The sequence below is a fragment of the Cylas formicarius genome, unplaced genomic scaffold, assembly GCF_029955315.1.
Source record: "Cylas formicarius isolate icCylForm1 unplaced genomic scaffold, icCylForm1.1 PGA_scaffold_6__28_contigs__length_40554024, whole genome shotgun sequence".
NCBI lineage: Eukaryota > Metazoa > Arthropoda > Insecta > Coleoptera > Brentidae > Cylas > Cylas formicarius.
Window position 1 is genome coordinate 39,177,008 of NW_026844347.1, and position 26,891 is coordinate 39,203,898.

The window sequence follows — 26,891 nt, forward strand, 5'->3', positions numbered from 1 at the left end:
TCAATTCTAAATGGTACAGAACTATTTGTTTATCAGAAGTTATTGGGGAAATTCAAAAAAAGCGAAAGATAAATAATCATTTTTCATCAGCACAATGCGGGCTCTCAGCGGCTCAGACAAAGGAATTGTTGACCAATAACATCGAATTGCTCTGCAGCCCTGTATATTGATTTTCAAGAGTATTTTGAAAAATAGTAAAACTCATTATGATAATTATTTCTTCATTTTTAGACCAGAAATATAAATAGCAACCCTCGCGCGATTAAATTGACTTCCATATTATAATAATTGCTAGTGTTACATTTTGCCCTTTCTTTTAGTAGTTCTATGATCAGTATTTCGTTATGTCGTTATACAAGATGTTTCAGAAAATAAGAATGGTAAAAAGTATCGAAGTTACCAAAAAGAACTTTCTTTCTTCTTGAAAAACTATTAGATTTTAACTAACGCTTGTGTTTGACTATGAAAATGCCCTTTTCTTCTATAATAGTCTCTAATTATTATTATTCAGATATACTACTCGGTATGCAAACAATGTTAAATTAGACCCTACTACTTAATTTTGTTCTAGGTTTAGATTTAGCGGAAGAGTATTAGGATTAGCGCTAGTTCATCAATATCTTTTGGACGCGTTTTTCACACGCCCTTTTTACAAAGCTCTGCTGAGACTCCCCGTGGCTTTGTCAGATTTGGAAAGCTTAGATTTTGAATTTCACCAATCCCTACAGTGGATTAAGGAACACGACGTGTCACTGCAAGGAGAACTTGAGCTTACCTTTGCCGTAACGGAGGAAGTATTCGGGCAAGTTTTGGAGAAGGAATTGAAACCGGGAGGAAGAAATGTTCCGGTCACAGAGAAAAATAAAAAGGTTGACGACGTTTGACTCGTTAAGGTTCGATAGGCAATAGTGACGGGCTTTTTTTAGGAGTACCTAGAAAGGATAGTAAGGTGGCGCCTAGAGAGAGGAGTTTCAGAACAAACCGAATCTCTAGTTAGGGGATTTTACGAAGTCGTTGATCCTAGATTAGTAAGCGTTTTCGATGCCAGAGAATTAGAATTAGTTATAGCCGGTACAGCAGAAATAGATTTGCTGGACTGGAGAAATAATACAGAATACAGGAGCGGGTATCATGATCAGCATCCTGTTGTTGCTTGGTTTTGGCAAGCAATCGAAAGGTATATTCAAACAAAAATAAAAGTTGAACAAACTATTCTGTTTACCATTTTTTCTTTCAGGTTCACTAATGAGCAAAGGTTGAGATTATTACAGTTCGTTACGGGTACTTCTAGTATTCCATTTGAAGGCTTCGCCGCGCTTAGAGGCTCGATAGGTTCTAGAAAATTTTGCATAGAGAAATGGGGAAAGCCAAATAGTCTACCAAGGGCGCATACTTGTTTTAATAGGTTAGATTTGCCACCCTATCCAACATTTGAAGTTCTGTTTGAAAAGCTTCTGTTGGCAGTTGAAGAGACTAATACGTTCGGTATCGAATAGATATAATTATTATTGTTGTTAATGGTACTTAATGTTGATACATTCATATTCGTTTTCGTTAAAAGCTAGATGTTGCGTGTTCCGAGTAAATTGTACAGCGTGTTGATTTTTCGTTGTCATTGCATGGTTTATTTTCGTGATACAAAAGATTCCGTTTTCGAAGCATTCCTAGCTGGCTTTGTTTTTAGGATACAAGATGAAACAGAAAATTTGGCCAGTTCAGTTAAACATTCAGTTCAGATAAACACGAAACCTTATAGACCTCACTTAGAATCAAGTGAAATACTTTTGTTTTTAACTTTTAAGATATTAGGAAAACTTTTGTTTTTTTATGAAACATTCTTTTTTTTTAAATGAAAAATATTTTACCCATAAAGAATTAGCAAAATGTGTCAAACATGGGCGTTTCGAACATCCATTGTCTATAAACGTTTTTAATACGTTTTTTCTAGAAAGTATCACTAGCAATCGTCACGTGTCAAACATGTCTGGAAGCTGATGGACAGTTTTTTTAATATTTACTAGTTTTTTATAACATCCTAATTTTATTATTATAATCAGAAAAAACTAGAGAATAAAAAACTAGTACATATTTTTTAAAAGCAGCTATCAGCATTCAGACATGTTTCACATATTTTGAAAATTCTTCTTTGGGCATTTACGAGGTCAATAGGTCTTGCTTATATTTCTTAAAGTACTTGTTTACATTTTTACATAAAAGGCTCAATTCATTTTTTTTTTAAATACACATTATGTTTTATTTAAATTACTTTTGGCTTGTGACTCATTTATAAAAAAATGTGAATAAGAAGATGTGAGGTGAGAAGAGGTCTCAAATTATAATTTTTTTGAATGTCTGGCAGCTGATTGCAGTTTGAGCAATTTTTTAAGGTTACTTTTGTGTAGTCTATTCGTATTCCTTTAAATAAAATAATAATTCAAATATTTTTTAAAATATGCATGACGTTTAGCCTGTATCTTAAAAATTAGATATTGCTAAAAAATCTGAATACGCTTCCGGATTCTACCCAAAAAGATCTATAGGGTTTCGTTTTCAACATGTTTAAAATACAAACTGTAACTGAAATGGCCAAAATTTTCTATTTCACGCTGTATTTTAAAAACAAAGTCAGCTAGGATTGTTTTAAAAACGGCATTTTTTGTAAATAACTGACATACATTACAATAACAAAGAAAAATGGACATACTACACATTGTTGAAAAGTTCTTTGTTCCTCTTTAAAAATTTCAAGTTAAAGCCAGTAGTAGTACTGTACAGCGGTATTTTGTAAAGCGTAGGAACAAATGCCAGTTTAACCATAGGTATATATTAATATAATCTGTAACCAACGATTTTATCACCAAATAATTCTTTCGTGGCTAGAAATAATTTATGTAGAGTAATTTATTCCCTTTCCTTTAACATTTAGCGTTTGTATTATAGGTGTGTTTTTTCTTCAGTTTTTCTCTCGCGACAAGTTAATTTCTTATTAAACAGCTGCTAAGGGTTTAACGGAAGAAAAATTTTTTGTACATAGATCACTCACAAATATTGATATGTAAATTTCGCATTTATTTGTTTTTATTTATACAAGTCAAGCTATAATTTATTTTAATGTTAAGCTTTTACAAATGTAGTTACCAAATGATAATATACTATTTGTTCATTTTTATATAAAAGAAAAGGTAAAATGTGATTTTTAAAAGTCTAGTCAATATTTAAGAGGTATAAACCGAAACAAAAGTTGAATGCTTTCATTAAATCGCAAAGACATGTTTGCCATTTTACTTCTGCCTTCTAAGCTACTTCTAGAATGAATTTCGTGACCTCACTGTATAAGGGAATGACGCTCAATTAGGTGATCATAAAAACGTGGATTATATTCAACTATTACAAAGTAAAACGTTCAGTTAACCTTGACAAATTAAGAAATATGACTCACCCCCTTATGCAAGGAGATAAGAATCGTTTTTCTCCTGGATTTAAAATGATCTGTAACATTCCTCAAAATAAACAGCTGTTCCCAAAAACCGTGGTTTTTCATAATTCAGCCTTGATATCCTGATTGTTGGGTTGTAGCAAAGTTTCAGGAATATTCAGGGGATTTAGTAATGATCCTTCCTAAAAAAAAAATAAACATAATCAGAAAACAAAAGGTTTTATTTAGTAAAGACAAACAAATTATTTTAAACATTAAAATACATATTTATTTATGCATGTCCATTTATAATATTCTCATCTCTCTCTCTATCACAAAAAAAAATTATCCCTTCAAGTTTTTCAGCATTTTCTAATTTGATGTAACTCCTTTGCATGCGATAAATGCATCATAAAAAATTACACAAACAAAATTAAATGATCTATTGCAAGGTGATAGAAAAAAAGTTAAACTTAATTTTATTACATATTTTTTCAAGAGATACTTGTCAAGCAATCTTACTTTGTAAAAAGCCTAAAATATATATATTTATGACAATATATATTTGCGGGCACAATAAATAAAAGTTTATTTGAGATTAACAAGAGGCTGTTATTTCCATTGACATTATAATATATTATATCAGCAAGGTTTAAACTGTGACTTGTGAGATGCATAGAATAGTGAATTAATGATTTTGTTAAAATCCACAAGAAAGCAGTATAGGTCACTTTCATAATTTCTATTGACGATAGTTCAATTTGTTACCTAATAATGTTACAAGTATTTTTGTGATTTGCCCTTTAACCCTGAAACCCGGTATAATTTTAGTTGTCACCCCAAAGATATTTTAGAAATAATGTTTATATAAACAATACAGAACAGTCTGTTACATTCAGTGGGAATTCCTGTCAACATGACCTGACCAAGTCAAGGCATGTAATGTAATGACAGATAGTGACATGCTTTGGTTTTCTATAGCCATTTCTATTGCACTTCGATTTTTGTGGTGGCAAACTTTTGTAATAACTGTGACAAAAACGGTTGATAAATTCGATAGGTATCAATTTAGGTATATGCCCAGACCTTATTAACTGTTATGGAAAACTGAATAAAATTTGTGAAGATCGCTGTTTAGAAAGAAAATAGTGCAATGACTTAGACAGACAGTACAGAATGTGACAAATGTTTAATATAAAATAGGTTTTTCGCTTTTTTGAAGAATCAATTTCAATTTCACCCAAATTTTAGTGGTACCTTAATTTTAATGTGAAGTTCATTTAATGCTAAATAAAAGTGAATGGTTTATTCAAACTTACCCTCTTAGAAGTTAATGATTCAAAATTATTGATACTTTCAAAATATTTTTTAGTTTGGTACAAATATTCTCCTTGAAGATTTGTTGACATATCCTCTAAGCATTGTTTTAATAAATAGCCATCTCTTTCAGATAGTTCCTTGGGTGACTTATCATTACAAACATCGGACAAAAACATATAACAATCTCTGAAAAAACATGAATGGTCAATTCTAAAAACAATAAGCGCTACCAGCCATTACAGGATGCCCTACTAAAAAAACTTTTCCAAAATATGAGAATTCGGTATTCCAAAGTAGATGGTACAATATCAGCCTATAGCCTTGGCAATATGACAGAATTTTCACTAATAATAAAAAATAGGTATCAACTTATTTTATGTGAGTTTCTGAGTTGAGATTTTATTTATCGTTTTTTTATTTTTAATATTTTCCTGTGGTAAATTTTTCCAAAATATATGATTTTACTTTGTGTACCTAATGCCTTTTTTTAGCTGTAGTTGTAAGACCAGATCTAAGGATGTCTTGGTAGGACATCCTGTATATATTTAAAGGCATTTTGAAACAAATTTTGTTGTGCTCAGTTACCTCAAACATATGTCACTTTCTTCTGCTTTTTTTTCATAGAGCGCTATATACTTGAAAACTCTGGATAAAATATTTTGGACCGGATGTTGCTGCGATAGATTCACTCTTTTTATGATTTCAATCCAGCTTACAGTTTCATTTGTCCCACTCGTAGGAGACCATCTTTCTTGGGCCATTTTTTTGTATTTATCGATCATATACCTTATTTCTCCTATGCTCTTGTTGGGCATATTAAGATGAAGAGTTTCAAGGTCGCTGGCGCCATATTTTTTTAATAAAACCAAGAACTTTCGTTTGTCCTCAATCGACCACTCTACAGTCACTAAAAAATAGTAATAAATATGTATTTTAAGTTGGGAATAACAAAACATTAATTTCCAGAACAAACAAAAATACAATAAGCTCTAGTCAATATTTAAGGAGAATATTGGGTGTTCAGATAGCCAACTAAGCACTCTTTGATAAGGCAGGGGATTTTGAATTTGCGATTAAAGGATTAATAAATATACTGTAAAAACCAACAGTTCGACTTCACATCATATCCACCATTAGGTTCACAAGCAAAACAAAAAAGTGTAAAAAAATTTATTTGAACACAAAAGACATTCAAATACAAAATATGTCATATATTTTTATATTCATCTAACAAATTTTCAAGTTCTTGAAATGCATTTATGAAGTTATCTTCTTCCAATCCAAATTTTTTATAATGGTGTAAGTAGGCCCCATGTACAAATGACGTCCAGGCATCTTTTATTAGAGAATTCAAAGGTATGTATATCCTGTTACTATTTAATATCAAAGTAACATATTTCTCAAAGTCAAGAAATTTTTTTTTGTTATGAAATGATTTGAATACTTCCTCATTTGGAATCCAATTGACAAATTTTGTGGAATGTTGATAAACCTGTTTGTTAAACACAAAATTTTTAGATCCATGTGTCATCAAAGCACCTGATATCAGCTTCATATTGAAAGAGTTTTCTTTTAAAAGATGCAAATCATACCTGGATCCTTTGAATGTGGAGCAAACTAAAGCATCCCAAGATCTAATACCTTCAAACTTCATATTATGCTCTCGAATATATGGTTCTGTTTGAATTTCTAAATATTTGAAACAAGGATAAGCAGTTAAATTGTTAAGCAATGTAATATCTTCACTTTGCACAGCAGATACTAATTGGTTGGATAGTACCAAGTTCAATTGTGAAAATGACACTTGCTTCTGGTTAAGTATATAAGAACAAATATTAAAAAGTTTTTCGTTTTGAAACAATATTGTTCCACTACTGATGGAATGCAAATGAGATAGAGTCAGAAGCGAATTGTAACACTGTGTTGAAATTTCTCCTTTTGAATTGGCCAATACCGAACAATTCAAAATATTTTTTTTAGGATATTCATCCCTCAACTGTTCTATGATGTAACTTCCCACTCCAGATCCTGTCCCACCAGCCAAACCATATATATTAAGAATACTGGTTAAAAAATCACATTCCTCTACTTCAAGACGAACACAATTAAGTGCTTCGTCTACAATCTTCCTACTAAGTTGAAAATATCCAAACGCCCAATTATTCGCAGCACCTCCGAAAGATTTTGCAACAACATTTCTGAATTTAAAATTCGATCTTTGGACATTGTCGGTTACTTTTGTTTCGGTATCTATTAAAACTGAGCGAGGCTCCCAAACACCGTTTCTGTTTGTTCGAAACCATTTTTTTTGCAAGTAAACATCATCTTTATAGTTGAGTTTAATATCGTCGTCAACTACAGAATAAAGGGTTTGTCCTATTTGATTTCCGCACTGTCCAAATTGCAACGAAATAACGCTCATTCGTAAAAACAATTAATATCACACTTACTTTCACTCAGTCTTTTAAAAATCACAAAAACAAACAAATTTTCTCCAAATTTTGTATTACGCTGTCACAGAATACTAGCCGTAGTCTGTGGCGCTGTGATAACTGCTGCTTCCTCTTTACTTAGTTAACTTTACTTCACTGAGACCACTCTCCCATTATCTATTCCATATTTTATCTAACGGTAAATAGTGGAAAATGTGGACTTGTACAGGCAAGAATCGAGAAAATCAACAATACTAGCACAAAATTGTGCTAGCAAATAGAGTTGCAACATCATAGCAATCTCGTAAGAACAACTTCGCAACAGACTTAAAGTTGCTGATATTTGACGTCCTCACAAACTAAGCGTACCAGGACAGATTTACCGTTTTCTGGTAGAAAGTGACTACGCACAGTATAAGACATTGTAGTACTTTCCCACTGTCAAATTCGCCACTACATATTCACTGTTATACCTTCTTCCCCCTTTAAATTGTTAGCAAATGAAAAATTAAATTTTGTATACTACAAGAATATATTACAAGAAAATAGCTGTTCAAAATTTATATAAACAATAATAACAAAAATACAAATTGATTCTTTATCACTGTATATGCCCGCTTTCTTTAAGACGAGAGATTAAAGTATCCACATCTGGAACAATAGTACCGGCCTGCCTAGTTGGTGGATCTTCAACACTTAGAATTTGAACTCTTGGGCTGGTATCAACGCCTAAATCTTTTGGAGTAATCTTCTGTAACGGTTTCTTCTTGGCTTTCTAAACAACAAAAATTATAATATAATAATATATAAAATAAAATATAATTTTTAATTGATTTTTTCTTAAATAAACAACCAACAATTATCCCTTCTTCTATTTCTGAGAAATTGTGACAACAAATACAACACTACCGACAAAAATTCTAGATTAAGGATTGTGTCTCTCAGAACGCATATTGGAAAATATTTCCCAATAAGTTGGCATTTCATAGTTTAATTGTAGAAAACGTTGCTCATTCCGATTTTGAAACATATTTGATATTAAATGTTTGAGGTAAACGCTTGTGACACTACTTACTATAACAGCGCCCTCTATGAATATCTATCTATATTAAAAAACTATAAACCTTAAGAAACTTAAGAATAATTGTATATATGTATTTATCACATTTAAATATTTGAACAACACATATTTTGTTCAATAATTATTATTTGATTACCAGAATTAGTGAAATATACATATACTGATTTTTCAACCTGAAAGCTTACCATAATATTTGGTAGAGTAGCATATCTTGGTTCGTTTAACCTTAAGTCGGCGCTGATAACAGTGGGCAACTTGCACTTTACAGTTTCTAATCCACCATCAACTTCTCTCGTAACAGTCAACTCTTGGTCTCCCTTCTCAATCTAAAATTAATTATTTGGAAAACATTTTTCACATTTACTTATTTATCTATTATTTTAACACTGTGAAAGTAATTTTCCATCTAGTGGAATCAGTTAAATAAAAAAGCCGTCAGACTCATTAGTCCACACAAAGGTGCTTAGGAAGTGGATTGGTATATTATAACTAAAAAAAACTACGAACACAGTATAGCCGAATTTGTAAGCCTCCATGATACTCTAAAACGTGGTTAATACGACCAATGGGCACGTTTCAAGGCCAACACAAAATACAGAGATATCTTTCTAAAAAGCAATCTCCAAACATTTAATTCGTTTTTGCTCCCTAGAAATTCAATGGGATCTGAGCTATATTTGGCCAAAATTGTGCCAAAAAAATGCCACACCCAAACTGAAAACTGTTGATTTGACAAACTATCAGAAACCATTTTAATTGTTGAACGCCGAAAGGTCATATTGGATAACAGGAAGATTTGAACTAAGAAATCTTAATGTCTAGTACCCATATGGTTGATAAAGACCAGGGATGTGTATTATCGATGCATAGTTATTAAGTTAGGTATTACCTTCGAGCAAAATGTTGCCTGCGCCCACCCTAAAATGCCTGCTGTCATCTGAGCAGTCTGATTGCAGTCATCATCTATTGCCTAAAAAAACAATATAGTGAAATATTTGTACTAATGCTTTTCGCAGTGAAATATAAAAAAATAAACATTTTGAAAAAACAATTAATCTAAACTAAACCAACCAAAACTATCCCTTTGTCGGCTTTAATACCAACTTAATTTCTATTTTGTCAAGTGTTAAAAAAGATACCTGTTTGCCCACTATTACAATATCCACTTTTTCATTTTGAGCAATTTTTGCCAATATTTTAGATACATGGAGAGGTTGTAATGTTTCATACTCTGGACCTGCAACGTCAACATGGATGGCTTTATCTACTCCCATTGCTAAAGCAGTCCGTAACACCTCTTGCGCCTGTGGAGGACCACACGAGACAGCTATTATTTCCGAAGCAATCTTTTTTTCCTTTAATCTAATGGCTTCTTCGACTGCGATCTCATCAAACGGGTTCATGGAATGTTTTACGCCTTCAGTGACCACACCAGTCTTGTCAGGTTTTACCCTTACCTAATGCACAACATTATTGAACGTTACATATACACAGTTAGATTTAATGTATTGATTATAGCAAATATCAGCAAAATACCCCTGTTATATGTCAGTCACAGTCACCACAAAATTATAAGAGAGTAATCAAATATTGACAATTTGACTCATAGAAGCCCTTACTGCTTAAAGAATGAACCAATTTAAGTTCAGCAAAATATAAGCAGGTATTATATTTTTCCTTAGTGGGATCAATTGTAAATTGACTTAAATTTGTATGGTTGTGGTTGGGTAGTGCGTTTCTTGAGATACTCGCTGATCTGAGAAAATATGCGCTATGCAACAAATACAAAAGATCTAAGATAGTGCAAATTTGAAAAAACAGTTGAAAACTGAATTTCATTGCTTTTAAAAATGAGAGCTCAAATTTGTTTAATAAGATCTTTTATACCTGAGGTTTCGAAATATAATATGGCTGATTCTTTGGCAACAACGCTTTTATTCAGAATTTGATTTGGGTATATATGAAACCCGACAATAGAGAGTGTACAAATTTAGTTCGCACAACTGGTATTTCTCTATAGCTTAAATTGTTTTTGCGATATTGACATGAAAACTTGAATTCAGGATTTTTGGAGATATTGATTACAATTACTGGTAATGATTTCTAAGTAAAAAAAATATACTTCATTTATTGCAATAAAACCCACAGAGATATTTGCATTGTAATATTATATTCCAAGTTAACGGAAACACAATTCACTAAAAATGGGTAGGCTATGGATTAGAAATGAACACATTCACATTGACATTAGCATTGACATTCATCAATTTAAATTTAAAGTCCTTTTTGAAACTGAACAAAAAATATTTGAGTCATATGTATGAATATGAACACATCAAATTCGCGTGATATTGTATTGTTGCCGACGAATAAATCAGAAAAAGATCACTGAAATCACTGTTTTTTGTTTTGTTTTGTTTTTTTGTGTTTTGTTTTTTTGTGTTAAAATGTCAATGTCTCAGAAATCGTGTGTTTGATCAAAGGAAATTTAGTATACACTTTAGTATACAGTTTTACTTCGAAAAAAATAACCAAAACTAGCGCCCTCTATGTATTATCTCAAAAAAAAGAATTTCAGATGGGATGAGCGACATTTTACTAAGCCATATACTAAACCATATACCCATTGATTAAGGTGAATATAGTACCTATCATTTTTTTCTAAAAGCAATCGTTAATTACTTAATTTTGGTTTAGTTCCCTGTCGAGACCCTCTAGATTATTTTTATAATATATAGAAAAATGCCAAAAAAAAATTACATGTAAGTTTGAAAATTGTAAAAATTTTGATCTCTGCAGATAACCCATGTGCCCTTCAAACACAACGCCTGCATTTATGTAGCATATTAATTTAGACTCTGAGAAGTAATTAATTTCTATAAATTGCAATGATAGATGCTAATGAGGCTTTACAAAAGAATATCGCGATGCAACACCGAAATTGAAAATTAAATTTAGGAATAAAGAGATGACCGTGATTTACAGACCTACGGTGTTGAGCTGACATGAGATGTTTTCTGTGCCGTGCGAACCTTCTTTATGTGTATTAGAAAAACTGAAATTTTTGGTTGACCAAGATCAAGTGTCTTTGTTTTTTATGAAGAAGTTTGTTCTGCATTAAATTATCAATGAGCATAATTTATCATATCTAAACACTAGGACTAAAAAACACTTTTTTTTTCACAACAGTAAAAGATTTGTTTCTCAAAAATCAAATTGTTTTTGTGTCAATTGATCAGTCAACTGACAGAATTAATTTTATAAATACAATGAAATTTATATTTATTTATATTGTGTTCCATCGCAAATCACATCGTTCTGAGAACTAAATGGAGTGGATATTTTTATTATACATTAAGAAGTGGTCAATTGACCAGCCCCAACACTACAAAATCCAATCATTTTATTACTTAGTATAAGAAAACATTTTTAATTTCTATATTTCAATCATATAACCGTGAGAAGGCATCGAACTTAGAATATGCAACCAATTACACGCTTACATATTTTTCTTCAGTTGTAAAGAAATATTAACTTTCTTCGTTTCTGATTTATCAAACTATTATTTAAGTTAAATTTTAATCAATTTTGCTATTACCAAAATAATATTTTTTCTGCTGATTTCTAATACTCTTTTACCGGAAAAACTGGAAAATTTTATCACAATAAATAAGGAATATATAAATTTTCAAGCATAATCTCCTAAAATTTGATAGAGCCAATGTTTTTTTGCCATCCTCAATTTGTTGTACCAGAATAATTATAAGAAAAAAAATAAAAGATAAGCTTTTATCAGCTTTGAGATATATAAAGGAAAATATTTAATGGGCAGCCTCTTATTTTTGTTTGTTCAATTAGGATTTCCAAAAATATATTATTTCCCACATTAATAATAACAATTTCTAGAAATTGTTTGTTCAGTAATACTTTATTTCCTTATTTATTAAATGTTCAAAAACTAACCAAAAACGAGGATAAGATCAATAGTTTAATAAAGAAAAATTTTGAGATAATGACACAAGATTCAGCCATTTAATGGTAGATCTATTGCAACATTTTTATAATTTATTTTGATCATATTTTAAGGACAGATTTTTACCTTAACTGCATAATCAATTACTCTTTTTACACCAACTAAGACACGAGCCATTTTAATTTCAAACAAACTATTATAGAAGGCCGAATAGAAGGCACAAGCAGGATTTGGACTTTGCACTTTGCTTGTCAACAGTTTGAACACAAAATTAGGTTAACTTGTCAACGTGTTGCATGGTATAATTAAGAATTAAAAAAGGTCGTTGCTGATTCAAGATGCAAACTGTGTGGCAATCATCACAGATAAACTCTACTTTCATTCAACATGAGACAATTAATAAAAAGAAATAGTTTTATCATAATACAAATTTCTGATCTTAACTCAGACAAATTTTACTATGTTGCATACTGTTTACGTCCCAATATTGAGTGATAATTCCAAATTGTTCTTAAAGTATTGCAAGTTTTTAGCGATTTTTTTCTCTCTTCCTTTTATGCTATTCGTAACCCACCAAATTTGCTCTAAGTCTTTTGACCTGTAAAATTAACCTCAATCTCAAACCTGAAATTTTTTTTGTGAAATGGATTCAAATAAAAAAAGTATCAAAGAGGATTTAAGTAAATATGACTGGATAAGTTTGCGAAATGAAATGGATGAAGGGAAAACTATTGAAACTGCTGCAGAAAAATTCCGCAGAAAGTTTTCTGAGGAACCTTTTATACCAATAGGTAGGAGCCAGAGGGCTCAGCGCAGTTGATGCATTAATAATTTTACAGGCGCATTAGCAACTGCGACTGCTCTTTCTGTTGGACTTTGGAGCTTTCGAACAGGTAGAAGAAAGCTGTCACAGTATATGATGAGAACTCGAATTGTAGCCCAAGGTTTTACAGTTGCTGCTTTGGTTTTTGGAATACTCATGGGCGCCAAAGGCATTGCAAAATAACTTTATTGAGCAGTTCACTTTGTTGACTTAGCAAGTACAATATGCTTAAATGTAAATATAACTTTTGATTATGCTAGGAACCTGTGCATAAAAAATTGAGAACTCCATTAAGCGTTTTCATGTATGTTAATTAAAATGAAAATTGAAATGAAGTACAAACAAAAGTATATCAGGACTTGCTATAAGGAAAGCTCCTTTTTTACTTGGCAATTTTACTGTTCCTAGTTGTTTCACATTCCTTCATTACAAAGGAATTGGGGCATACTATTCAATTTTAAATAAAACAATCATTTTTTTATTCTTTTGGATTTATGATTTGATTAAGGTGATTAGAAATATAATCTCAAAAACAGAAAAATTCTAAAATTAGCTGTATTATGTATTCTAGTGACATTGCTGAATGTTCAGGACCTGCAATTAAAAAAAAATGCGTTCACCAATTTAACCAAATACTTGCAATGTAATAAAATTGCAACAGCTGATGGAAAATATTGAAATTGCAACAGTGAAAAGTTGCCAAGTGAGAAACGGGTTTACGACACCATAATAAAATAGTTTCAAAAAGTGCTTGATTTAATTTATTAAATTTTATGAGTAGTAGGCTTCGAATTTATTTGATGTCTGTCGCCTTTTATGATGTCCGTAGAACGAGATCGACGTTGTGACTTGCATTCAATGAACTCCTTACCTTGTATAGAAAAATGAAGTTGGGCGAACGACCCACACAATGTTGGCTATATCGTGGTCGCAAAAGCTAAGAATGCGAGAGGATCGATAAGTTACTAACTTGAAGTTAGTAACTTAGTACGTCGTAGTAGTTAAATTAAGCGACTATTTAGTTAATTAGGGTCAAAGTGTTCATTTGAGTATTAAATAAGAATTTCAAAGAACATTCGTCACAGCTTGAGAATAGTCCATACTAAAATGCTCAATTCTATCGCAAGATTCTTAGATTATTGGTATTTCAGGTATTTGCTAGTCACGGAATTGTTTATGGTGGAAAAATGGGAACGGCTCATGTTTCGTATCCTTTTTGTAAAAAAGAAAACCATTAACATTTTTTTTTATTGTTCCTTATTGTTTATTCCAGATACTGTACTATTTGGATTTCTTTTCTTTATTGCCTTATTTAACAAATTGGTGCTCCTGGGAATGGTGAACGTGTTTACCACTTCAGTACTTTGGTATAAGGTTTTCCCCGAACATAGTGAGGGAATTAAAATTTCCAATTTCAATAATAATCATATACCTAGTTTTAGATTTTATTAATAATCAAATAAGAAATATATATAGTCAGTGTCTCAGAGTTTCTGATTTATGTGTTCTTTTAACATGTGCACTAAGCGAGCTTTGATGTATAAATGATTTACCACATAAATCGCAAATGAAGGACCTTTCTCCACTGTGGCATTTTCTATGAATGTTTAAAGTTTTCTGATCATAAAATGCCTTGCCACAGTCACCACATTTGTGATCTTTTTCACCTGAAAATCAAAATTTCATTAGGTTTTGATTCTCATATTTTTATAACTACAAGTAAAAAGTAACCGTATGTATAGTTTTTGATCAAATTTTGCAGATGCCAGTTTTTGGAAAGTTCTGATTATGCAGGAAAAAATTCAGAAATTTCTCTTGTAATTAAACTTTTTAAAATTACTGCCAGTGTTTTTACTCAACCCCACTTGGTTTTGGTTATTTTATGGCTTACTTTTAAAAAATAACTACAAATACCCATATTCGCGCTAAGTAATTTGTCAAATTAAAAATTAAATCACAAAGAAATACATAATAAAATGTCCAGTTGCTATACATAAAGTAACTAGGGGAATTAGGCTCCTGGAACAAAAATCAATCCCATTGAGATTATCGATTATCAACATTATTATTGTATACTCAGTTCACCATTGACTCATTATATTGCATTGTATATTGCTATTCATACACACCTTTATGAGTTTTCATATGATCCGTTAGGTGTGAAGCCATTTTGTATCTGTTTAAACATATGGTACACGCATAGGGCTTCTCCCCTGTATGACTTCTCATGTGTATCTTTACGTCGCCGGATCGTTTAAACTTTTTGCCACATGCATTGCAAATGAACCTGAAAATTGTATCCCATTATTCTTACTTTAGCTACCATTTATTTCTTTGGTCGACAATTCCACCTGTGCATAAATGCACTTGCAACAACGCCTAAACCAAGTATTGAAAAAAATTGACCTATAAATTTCTTGGAGTTTTGTTTACAGGCTGCCTGGGTCATCTAATCAAAACTTTTACTGGTAATGAGGAGTCACAGATTCAGCTAAAAAAGAAGGGTCTTCTTGTTGACTGCAACATTAATTACTTTATTTGTGTAGGCTACTACCAGCAAGTTTGAATAAAACTTCCCCTTCTTAGAACATTTAATCTGTTGATTTCTTTCTCAAATATCCCAATGAGTGTAAACTAACTTTTGTAGACTATTACCATATAATTATAAATAGAGCAATGCGAAACCTGGGTTTTATAATAGACAACAGTAATTAACTAACTCCGATTTGCTTCGAGCTATTTGACGATTCAGTAGGCTCTGGAATTGAGTATCAGTGTGTGTTATATAAGTACTACATACATTCACATACAATGTGTGTTATATAAGTAATATTGAAACTGTTCAGAGAGCGTTTTTTTTTGTTATCATATCAATTATAATGCAATTAGCTGCGCATATCAAATTGATTCTCTTCGTTCAAACGTTTCATCTTGATGTACTAACTCTACTGAAAATTTTGAATGGTACTTGTTTTTGGCTAGCTCACATGGGTTATACAAGCCGTAATACCTCAATGTTTCGCAATTCCTTTTCATCATGCTAACTACGAATTCTACTCGTCCCTTAATTTGTTCATCAAGTTAAAGCGAAGTGATAAAAATAAAAGTTTAAAAAAATAATTTTTTTGATAACAATAATTATTAGAACATATTTCCTATATCATAAGGATTAAAATAACCAACAATTTGTTTATTATTTTCATACAGGATATCATATTAAAGTGCCTGAAAAACTATGCTTTTTTAACCTTTTATGTATTTCATTTTTAATTTTCATTTTTTTGTTAGATAATTTGATGGTATTTCAATTATTCCAACCTAACGGTAAAATTTATTTTTATGATGTTAGTAATAATAACTAGTATATTCATCCTAAATACGTCCATCAAGGAAATTAAAATAAAAAAATTTAACAAAAATTAAAATAAATTTAGCACTAATTAATTCAACATTAAAATTGGGAAAACAACGGTAGGCGGTGGCATTAAGTGCAATAATTAAAAATTAATTACTTAACAGACAATAGCAAATAATGGAAAAAATATTTTTTCTTCTCCCCTATGTAAAATACCTAATTACACACCGATCTAGCGTGCACTTTACCAGTCAGTTTCGTTTCTCGCGGATCCGAGGCACTTCGGACATTTCCGGGATTTTACCGCACGGGTTTGGGAGCAATCAATCGGATGTTTTTGGAGATATTTCCCACGTTTTGAACTTTGACGTTTGTCAATTCTGACGGTCATGTAAGTAAGTAGAGTTTGAAACATAACTGACAAAACTGATATTCGTGATGCACATGCGCATAAAGTAAAAAGTTGACTGACTTTTTAATGTTAATGTTCTTTAGTGGAACTGCATGTAAATCTGGATTCACTTTTCAATATGAATGTTAAATTAGTGTAAATGTTAATAATACATTTGGTGACATTGTAATTTCCTGTTCTACCAACCTACACAATTATCAAGGTTATGAGGATATTTTTTACTTTATTTACATTACAACCATCAAGCAAAAGTATGCTTACTTTTTATGATCCGTATGTATTAGCATGTGAGCTCTTAAAATTGAACTGGAGTGGAATGCGTTGCTGCAGATCTTACACTTGTAGGGTTTTTCTCCCGAATGTTGGCGACAGTGGATGGTCAAATTGTGGCTATATCGGAATGTTTTGCCACAGTCGGTACACATGTACTTTTTCTCCATTGTATGGCTTCTGAGATGAATTCTCAAACTGAATTTTCGAGCAAAAGATTTATCGCATATTTTGCAAGTATGTGGTTTTTCAGCTGCAAAAAAAAAACTGATGCGAAATTCCCTTGCTTGAATTATACAGTATATCACATTCTCAACTTGTGAAAATTTCTAAATTTGGTACTTCCAATCATTTTTGTATATTATGCAACAAGTTTATAAAAGTGTAGTATAGTTTGAGTGAGTCAGTCATTTCTGTCATTTCCCAAACCAATATTAAATGGCAGAATTGCGATGCCATCAGCATTGAAGAATGTAATTAAAATAAGAAAAATCCTTTTTTGCAATTCTTAAATAAAAAGTTCAACAATAAACGAGGAGCCTTTATACAAAATTAAATGGAGCTTCTTATAAATTAATTTTTACAAAAACGAACACACTTGGATTTGGATGCTGGTTTTGAACTACATGTTCTTATACAAACTAAAAATTCATTAAAACTTACAAACATACTCTAAATTATGGAAAGTGTTTAAAAAACCATGCACCATCTCTAGGCTGGATGTTCGATAATATGCTTTACTTAGAACTGGTCCAGAACTGTCTCCACGTATTAATTTTTTGAATTAAGCAAAAACCTTCAGCACTTTTACATGGTACATTATATAACATATATGGAAACGGTTACAGGTACTGTAATCCCTAATTAAATTGAAATTTGAACTTAACTTACACTTATGTATAATCATATGTTTTCTAAGATATCTAGGGGTTGCAAAGGACTTCATGCAAATATTACAAATGGCTGGTTCTACCCCTTTATGTTGTCTCATATGCAGTTTCTGATCAAACAGACTTTTACAGATTTTCCCGCACACATCACAAGAGTATTTGACTTCCTTTCTAAAATTTGCTACATTATTGCCAACTTAATGTCGGTTCTCACATTTACCTATGACTATATAAATGTCTTTTTAGAGAATTTTTCTTATATTCCTTACTAACATTTTTGGTGCAAATGTGACAAAAATGTAAATCATCTTTGGGATGAAATGTGTCATTATGTGCTTCTTGCAGCTGATTATCAACAAAACTCAAGCTGCATATACTACAAAAAACTTTTAAATGATGTTTATAAAAAAAATATTTGCTAATAAGTAATTAGTGCTACCTTTTGAAGTTGATTGGGCAAATAATTCATGGTCACTTGAATCCTTTTTGCTTAGTATTGTGTCCAATTCACAATTATTAGATTCTTTGGCAAATAATTCATGGTTACTTGAATCCTTTTTGCTTAGAATTGTGTCCAATTCACAATTATTAGGTTCTTTTCCTACCTCTGATTGTGAGATGCTTAATACTTCAAGAAGCACTCGATCACTATTTTCAATTTGTTCTTTAAATTCTATCAACTCATTTAGTTTACCTACACAGCTATTGCATATGTTTTGTGGTAGATGGTCGTTCACATGGATCTGAAACAATCTACAATAATTAATCCAAAGCGCAACACGATAACTTTACTTGGACTGAAGAAAGTTGCTGGATAAAATTCCTACAATTTGTAGAAAAGATGTTTAACAACTCTTTTGATTCGTTAAGACAAATTCGGCAAATTTTGTGAAAAATTAATTGCGACGGAGGACTGTACATTTTGGCCAATTCTTAAAGTTCTTTTTAGTTTATTTACAAGAACTCTTTTTTAAATTTAAAATATTCGAGGTTAACTTCATAGATAATGGAATAATATGCTGTGCCTGAAATATTCCCAATCTTTCATTCATTGTTTCTGGAAAGGAGAAAAATGTAGTATATGCTCATGCGTATTAAAAATAGATTATAAATTTTTATTTCGCGTTTTTTACTGTCGCAACCTGCTCTCTACATGTGTGTGTAAATTTATAAAAACAAAAATATCGAACATACATGCTTTGGTAATTTTATGTCGCTAAAACTTTAATACGACTTATCATTGAATAAATAAAATGAGAAATTTAATAAAATATCAATTACCGCACTACTGACATCTAGCGCCCTTCGTGCCAAAAACTTGATTTCAACAATTTTGCATTCACATTTGATCAGAAGATGTCGCACTGATTGTTGCCAATATCGTCCAAGTCGAGAGGTGGAGAACGCATGTGAAATTTTCATGTTTCTTGTCAGTTAGTTCCATGTGGGCAAGGGCATAGCAAGCGCTTCGGATCGTATGGCTTGATTGTGTTTATAGTTTTGTTTTTTCTTTTATTTCTGTGCATTTCCAATAAGTAGTGCGCGTATATTTATGCGAGTATGTAACTTTTCTGTTATATTCTCCATTATGTCTTATTTTTTTCTGCCGAAAACCAGATTTTGAAAAAAAAAACGTTAATTTGAAAGCAAAGCAAACATAACCTTCGCAGAGTCGGCAGCTGTTTGGCCGAATTAGGAACAGGTAGAAACGGTTGTTGGAAATTCAACGAGACTGTCAAATTGTTTATTGTTTTGTACTGTGATTATTTATTTGCAATAAATTAGTGACATTGGCAATATGTTGGGATATACGACTTCACGTGACGGTCTCCTACAGTTAGAAGAAGGTGTCTTGGGCACCGTAGTTCAAAAGGAATCAATCTTGGCAGTATATGACGTAGATAAAACTCCGCTTGGCAGGTATGTGGACTTTTATTTGGATTTCGTATTAATTTTAAAACGTTAGGATTTATCTGGAATATTATGCATGTACTTGTATTATATGTTATCAAGATAAGTAGTTAATTTATTTGCGAAATTCGTTTATGGAAACATGTTATGTTATCAAGGATTTTTTAAGTTGCGTTAAACCACCTATAAAATATTAATTTGATATCAAATTTATCAAAGAATTAGACGGTAAATTGTCCTCATAGTTGGCGAAGTCAATCGAGTATTTCTAAAGGTTTCTTTAGTTATTCAGGTTTCCTAAATTGCTTGGGTCGGAGGGAATAAGAACTACTAAGATCAAATTTAAGGTATTTTCGCAGGTAAATGGGCGCCACCCAACTTTTTGCATATTAATTACTTAGCGTGTTTGCAACGTACTTTTAGCTTTAGCGTTACCTCTTATTATTGTTTTTTGCATTTTGATTTTAGACGTAGGATGTACCTACCTAGAGTTTTGGAAACCCAAACTAGGATGTTGATTTTTTTTTAAATTTTACTTCAATCTTTTATTACTTTCGAACTCTATTTTTTTTACTCTACATAGCTACGTTTATTTAATTGAGTTAATATAAGCCATAGTACTACCAGTCGGTTAAAAAGTGATTAAAGTAACTTGTCACTAAGAAAATTATAGAATTTAAGCAAAGCATTGAAAATACAAATACCTATGTCTATGCGAGCTGTAATTACCTACAATGCTATATATTGGTTAGTTTGGAAGTTAAATCACAACCAAATTTTTTGGTGTAAGGAATTTATGTTTAATATTCAAAGTTTCATCTAGGTATGCAGCAATTGGTTTGGTTAATAAATATGTGTGTGAAAATGCCTTTTCCCTGTAAAAAGGACTCCCGAAAATATTTTCAGCAGTACCTAAATAAAATTGGGGTCATATTTTGCACACGAGCTAAGGGGTTTATGGTGCTATTCATTTTGCCGACTAAGTGTTTCTTATGAGAATATTTGGTGAAACTATGCACTCATTAGGCGTGTCCCGCAGAATATTAATTTAAAGCGTTAGATTTATTAAGCACCGTCGCCAGTTACGTTTTAGGTACTTTAATAAATAATAAAACTTTAATTTATAGTTGCCCAGAATTTGAAATTTGAAAGGATTCAAATACATATAATATGGTTGGGTAAATGTTTGTCTTTATTTTGAAAGTGAGTTTAAAAAAAAAAAGGTAACTTCAGAAATATTCTAGAGGTAGGTAGGTCCTAGGAGAATAAATTAAACGTCAGATTATTGCCCAGTGAAAATTTTAAAAAAGTTAGGATCCAAGAATCCACCGTGGCAACGAAAGACAGGGATCACAAAATATTGCTCAATCAAAAGTTGACATGGTGTGAAGTGCAGAAGTGCATATTGGATGTATTTTTTAAACTATAAAATAAATAACCCAGCATCGTGGTTTCTTCCTAAGCAGTGATTAGTAAACATTACAAAAACTAACGAAAAAGAAACGATGGGCGAATACGCGGTAGAAGGAAATAGGAAATTTAAAAACGAAAAAAATGAATAACTTAAAAAACCGAAAATTGAAATAAACTCGTATATCGTGCTTAAATTGTTACGTTGAAAGTTTCTTCGGGTTAGCTTTTGGAAGAATTGAATTCGAACTCCCGACCAGTAAAAAAACGATGGTTCATTTATGGTCTTATAAGCGATCAGCACCATTAAAAAACAAAAATGAGTACTATGGCACTCATGCGCTAGACTCGCCTTACTGCGTGAGAATTTGCAGCGGAAGCGGCGAACTATCCGAGAAAAATGTACAGTCTAGGCAGTGTCGGCGCTCTGAAGGCATGCTTTCAAATTGATATTCGCGTACAGCACAAAGTTTTAATCCGACGGCTGAGGTTGAGCGATCTCGGCAGAGAAAGTAGGCTAAGTATTCGTTTTTCGAGAAACGGTCAATCGCATGCCGGTCCAACAGCCGCAAACTCGCATCTCCGATGCGTAATCGCTACTCTGTCGCGTTACGGATTAACCCAAAAACAAGCACGCTCGCGACGGTGCCGATTTATACTATCGGTGACGTAAAATCGAGTATAAAAATCACCAATGTCGTTACATTCGAAAGAGCCACGGATAAAATGCCTATAGAAAGTTGCTGCCATTTTTTTTTCTGTAAAGACCGTTTGATAATTTTTCACGTCCACAATCATCTTTGCTGGTATTGCTGGTACGTAATTAAAAGCTTTTAGGGAACTGTGAATGATAACACTGATGTAACTGCATATAGATTTAGTGATGTTGCAACATTTGCACTGTCCAAGCTACTGTCCCTTGTTAACTTGGATCCAAAATGGTAGTGCAAATATATAGCTGATACCAAATAAACGTCATTACATATTTTTCTTTAATTAAAATATAAACAATATTTCAATGCTTAATTTTAAAGGTATTTACCCAGAACTTGATTTTATTTGTTCATTTATCGCTCATATTAAAAAGATCTAACCATAACATTCAAACCTCTTAAATATTAATAATTAGGTATTATGAATATATGTAGAATATTTTTATTTATTATTCTTACTGATATGACTAGAATCACTAGAGTCGTCGACAACATGAGTGGAAGAATCTCCTGCCTGTGCGTTGTTTGTTCCCTGTTATGTCATTCGTCATGTGTGTAATGTGTTTATCCCCATTTCAAGGGTAAGAGTTTCCAGTATCTTTTCCCACATTTTTGAATGAATCTTTCGCTCGGTGTCATCTACCACCTACTTCTTTGTTGCTTTATAGAATGCATACAATTTTTGTTACCCTGTCACCAAGGTTAGAAGTTCAGATTTCGATGCTATGTTCGGATACCCAAGTTTTTGTTTGGTTAATCAATTCTGAATTTCAGCCTTGTTTCAATAACGTGCAATGCTAAGGAGCATTGATACATGGCTCACTCAAGTCTCGAGTCAAGTTCTTCAACAGTTGATTTTCGAACCAACGAAGAATGTTTTCCTACGTGACTAAAGTTTACTTGTTACGTGCTATATGTTTAGCATTTCAGTATTAGTCGTATTACGAAGCAAATAATTCATTTAAGGGTTTAACGGGGTTTTCAATAAAATTTGTTCGACCCATTTAACCTTCCCAATTTTATAGCTAAGTATGTTGTTTACATATTTTGAATTTAGTCGTTTCTTCTGCTTTTTGGCCTTTTGGTTAGTTTTGTTTGTCTGTTTCTTTTTATAGATTATAAATATGGATAAACATTATCTGAAGAAGTGGGAACGTGGAAAACGGGTGACACTACGTTCCTTTTGGCTGGAAGGCTGGGTGTGCGAGGATCAATTTCATCTTTGATGCGCCCCTATTGGATTCAGTTTTTGTTCCTTCGCTTTTTCCCGATGTGTTTGTTTTCAAAAATTTTTGAGAGTTGCAGCATAAGTTCCTGTAGTATCAGCTAGCATATTCAGGGCCTCTATATATCTCTAGTAGCTATTTGCATAATAGTGTTTTTTTTAATGACTTACGACTTATGAATCACGCAGTTTGATTTTATAAAAGTTATTCAGGTTATTTCTATGCGTGTATGAGATTTTGTGACATTAAGTCGTGTTTTTATGTATTTTAATAAAAATCATTTTAATATGTACAACTTGAAAGTTTCAAAGTTAAATGTTGAAAATTTCCTCAATTTCCGTCGATCCACTGTGCGTCGCAAAATCGCCGCGTTTAATTTTGATCGCGACGTGAAATCGAGCCTGAAATATCATTCACCGTTTAATTAATTGTGGGTATGCATTTGCGACGCTAAAACCAGTTTAGAAGGCTTTACGTTAAAGGTTTGTAGGACATTTTCACAATTCATAAACGTGTATCACGAATTATTCGTGTTCCGCCCGTTGAGTCGGTGGTCGTTTGAAAGTATTCAACGCTAGTAAAAAAAATTAGGGCCGTATTATGGCTCGTCACAGTTAGTTCATTGAGTTTTTAAAACATTTTGTGAGCAAAATGCATGATACTGGATATTTCAGGTTTCAAGGCACAGACTTATGTGGACGACGGTGGTTTTAAGCAAAAACGTTTATATTAACAGGGGGTCAACCTTTGGTTATCTTTTTCTATTAATCTGGCTCACTTACATATAAATGATCCCCAGAAGATTGTCATTTGAAGCGTTTTAAGCATTTTTACATTTTTGCGAGTAGAGGCTTCTTTTCCCCTTCCCAACAAACCTGTTCGTAGTACCCCTTTAATGTCGTCCAGTAAAATTTGTTCTTTCTGAGGATAAAATTTAAGCGGGGTGGGGGGTTATAAAAAAAGCCTTTACCTTGCCTTAGTATCACCCTGTAGTTTTTAAAAGTGTTTAAAATACTTAAATGATGATTTTCTAGAAAGTATTTACCATAAAATAAATAAACTCTTATGGGGGTGTTGAAATTAGATTAAATTAAACCCAAAAAAATCATAACATTACTTTACAGAAAACTTGTTTGGGAATATTTAACAAGATTCGTGACCCATTTATCTTTTTTCATACATTTTTCAGAAGATGGATTAGCGATTATATGGTTTTCGTTCGACATACTAAAACCCTGATGACGTAGATATTACTGCAGACTAAATTTTCCAGAGAATATCTAGACGAGAATCGTTTTCAGATATTTTCTACTTGAGTGCTCTGCCTCCTTTGTGTATATACTGTTAAAATATTTCTTTCATCGCCTTTTAAGTCGTGACATACAATATTCCCAAAATGGGTGAAAGATATTAACACATTATAAAAAGTTACAGTACAGTACCGCTGTTTAAACATTGATTTACATAACTTGCGGTGGGAAACTACACAAAGGCCCCGTTCTGTGTATTGTGTATATATTTTTGCTATGTAGTGAATCATTTACAGTCAGAATGATTTCTTTATTTTCGATAACCATTCAGGCTTGCAATCTTTCACAAAGCAAACAAACCGCAGTTCGTCTTACCAGCCGCTGTCTTTTTTAAATTATTAAAATTATAAGAATAAGACCCATGGAATTGAATTATACAGATTGTATCAGTTTTTGCTCATATAACTTTAATTTAAAAACTTTAGTTAATTCCAGATACATTGTTATAATTATAATTTAAGATGGTCTGTGTTTATTAATTTTATTTAAAACCCTAATTGACATCAATATATTTATAATCTTCGGGGCCAGTTTACACGCCGTAATGTAAGTTTGAAATCAATCAAGTTTTTTAGAAAAACTATCAAGAGTGAATGTTTTGCTTGAAAGTTCAAATACAGTCGAACTTCGATAACTCGAATTTTTGATAAGTCGAACCAAATTGGTTGGCAATAGCGTCAAAAGTAGGAAATGCGTGTTAGTTCGTCTTGATTACTCGAAATTCGATTACTGGAATATCTTGATAACTCAAACGAAACATTTGGTGCCAACTTCGGAAAGTCGAATTTTCTCGGGGAACCCCCTAACCTGTCTTTTTAACGTTAACGTTAAGCAGTTCAGTTTCTGTGCTTGCTAAGTTCACTTGTATGACTTACTAGTTAATATTAAGTGAAAAATACTGTCCCTATTCAATTTACACATTATATTAAAGACATTTTTGGATTTTTGCATTTGTTGATATGTCATCAAAACGTACTTTAAAAGCTTTGTCTGTTGATCAAAAATTCAAGGTTATAAAGGAAGTGGAAAGTGGCTCAAAACATAAAGATGTAGCTGTGAAGTGTGGGGTTTCGGCGAGTAAAGTGTCTACAATTTCGAAAAATAAACATTCAGTCATCACCGCAATGGAACGTTTCGAAGAAAACAAAAACAATAACATTACACTAATGGATTGTGTTGACGACGTAACTACGGCATGGAATATCGACGTTAAGCCTGAAACAAAGCCGGTTTTGGTCAGTATTCTGAATGGAAAGAAGAAGATGAGATTTTCCTAAGTGAACGCCTGAAAGAAAAGAGTGAAGACGAAATCCAAATAGAAATTGAGTTTAAAGCTTGGACAAACCTTAGAGGTATAGCAGAAGGTAGAACCATCAACGATTTTATACATGTGGATGAGGATATTGTTACTTCAGAGTTTCCTACTGATGAAGATATTATCGAGTCCTGCAGATCCGAACCGGTACAGTTAAACATCGAAGATGACTGCGAAAGTGACACGATGGAGGAGGAATTGGAAGATGATTCTCAGCAACCACCTTCAAATGAATTGATTGAAAATTCGTTGATTGCCTTGCGTTCCTATTTGAAAACCAGTGAATACACAACCGATTTCCTCTATGATTGTTTAAATAAAATTGAAGCTTTTGTTGAAAACCAAAATAAGAAATCCGGTCGTCAGTCACAAATAACTGACTTTTTTCCAGTGAAACAGTAAACTTTAATATGTATATACATATGTATGTGTATGTGCATACATACTATGTTTATATATACTGGGTACATATATATTATGTAAATACATACATACATATGTACTACTATTTCATAATTTTCGTTTTTTGTTCAAAAATCATAGATATTAGGGCATTTATGTAAAAATGAATGAATAAACGTTCATTCACAAAAAAGTACATGCATTTGTAGTTTTTATTGATAACTCGAAATTTTCATGTGTCAAATCGCAGTTCGACTTGTCGAAGTTCGATTGTACTTTGAATTATTTATAAGATATGAAAGATAGTGTGTCATGAAACTTGTTTCTATGAAACCAAAAACAAAAGTTGTACTGTACTGCCCGATGCCTTTTTTAAAGTTTTATAAAAATTGTAATGATGTGACCCATAAATATTTGTAACGTAAGTATTTAAAAATTGTTTGCAGGTGGTTATCGTGTTGTATAGCGCATTTTAATTGGATGTGATAAAATTTAAATTTAGAAGTGAAATCACCAGAATGTTCGCTCGCGATTTCAATAAATATAAATGATGAATTTTGAAATGTTTGCCTGGTATTATTTACCTTATAGTAATCGGTATTATTACGTTATAAATGAATAAACCGCTAAGGC

The 26,891-nt window shown here is 32.0% G+C and overlaps 4 protein-coding genes across 4 annotated transcripts; 1 reads left to right on the top strand and 3 right to left on the bottom strand.

Annotated features, from left to right (window-relative positions):
• Positions 1–560: 560 nt before the first annotated feature.
• Positions 561–1,507, top strand: LOC132703218 (E3 ubiquitin-protein ligase HECW2-like; the record flags this gene model as incomplete). Its single annotated transcript, XM_060672345.1, has 3 exons — positions 561–869; positions 927–1,177; positions 1,238–1,507. Coding segments are annotated over 3 exons (819 nt in total), but the record flags the coding sequence as incomplete, so codon positions are not given.
• A 1,970-nt stretch (positions 1,508–3,477) lies between these two features.
• LOC132703784 (uncharacterized) lies at positions 3,478–7,288 on the bottom strand. Its single transcript, XM_060673255.1, has 4 exons — positions 7,186–7,288; positions 5,321–5,642; positions 4,735–4,921; positions 3,478–3,618 (listed from the first exon to the last, which is right to left on the bottom strand). Coding segments are annotated over exons 1-4 (591 nt in total). The 5' UTR covers positions 7,187–7,288; the 3' UTR covers positions 3,478–3,537.
• Positions 7,289–7,693: 405 nt separating this feature from the next.
• On the bottom strand, positions 7,694–12,502 carry LOC132703533 (electron transfer flavoprotein subunit beta-like). The gene is made up of 5 exons (XM_060672852.1): positions 12,348–12,502; positions 9,388–9,705; positions 9,138–9,218; positions 8,434–8,574; positions 7,694–7,942 (listed from the first exon to the last, which is right to left on the bottom strand). The coding sequence occupies exons 1-5, from the start codon at positions 12,396–12,398 to the stop codon at positions 7,769–7,771; spliced, it is 765 nt and encodes a 254-aa protein (XP_060528835.1). The 5' UTR covers positions 12,399–12,502; the 3' UTR covers positions 7,694–7,768.
• A 1,817-nt stretch (positions 12,503–14,319) lies between these two features.
• LOC132703219 (zinc finger protein 501-like) lies at positions 14,320–21,729 on the bottom strand. Its single transcript, XM_060672346.1, has 7 exons — positions 21,650–21,729; positions 18,411–18,757; positions 18,192–18,357; positions 17,973–18,142; positions 17,073–17,334; positions 15,174–15,331; positions 14,320–14,711 (listed from the first exon to the last, which is right to left on the bottom strand). Exons 1-7 carry the CDS (start codon positions 21,727–21,729, stop codon positions 14,521–14,523), a joined length of 1,374 nt encoding a protein of 457 aa, XP_060528329.1. The 3' UTR covers positions 14,320–14,520.
• Positions 21,730–26,891: the final 5,162 nt, after the last annotated feature.

Coding starts and splice junctions, on each gene's coding strand:
- LOC132703784 (XM_060673255.1), bottom strand. Junction 4,922..5,320: donor GAAAGTGACATATGTTTGAG/GTAACTGAGCAC, acceptor ATGTTTTTTCAG/AGATTGTTATATGTTTTTGT. Junction 3,619..4,734: donor AATCATTAACTTCTAAGAGG/GTAAGTTTGAAT, acceptor TTTTTTTTTTAG/GAAGGATCATTACTAAATCC.
- LOC132703533 (XM_060672852.1), bottom strand. CDS start 12,398: ATGGCTCGTGTCTTAGTTGGTGTAAAAAGAGTAATTGATTATGCAGTT. Junction 8,575..9,137: donor AGGCAACATTTTGCTCGAAG/GTAATACCTAAC, acceptor AATTAATTTTAG/ATTGAGAAGGGAGACCAAGA. Junction 7,943..8,433: donor CTACTCTACCAAATATTATG/GTAAGCTTTCAG, acceptor TTTGTTGTTTAG/AAAGCCAAGAAGAAACCGTT.
- LOC132703219 (XM_060672346.1), bottom strand. CDS start 21,729: ATGCCTTCAGAGCGCCGACACTGCCTAGACTGTACATTTTTCTCGGAT. Junction 18,758..21,649: donor CCGCTGCAAATTCTCACGCA/GTAAGGCGAGTC, acceptor GTCCAAGTAAAG/TTATCGTGTTGCGCTTTGGA. Junction 15,332..17,072: donor ATACATACGGATCATAAAAA/GTAAGCATACTT, acceptor TACAATTTTCAG/GTTCATTTGCAATGCATGTG.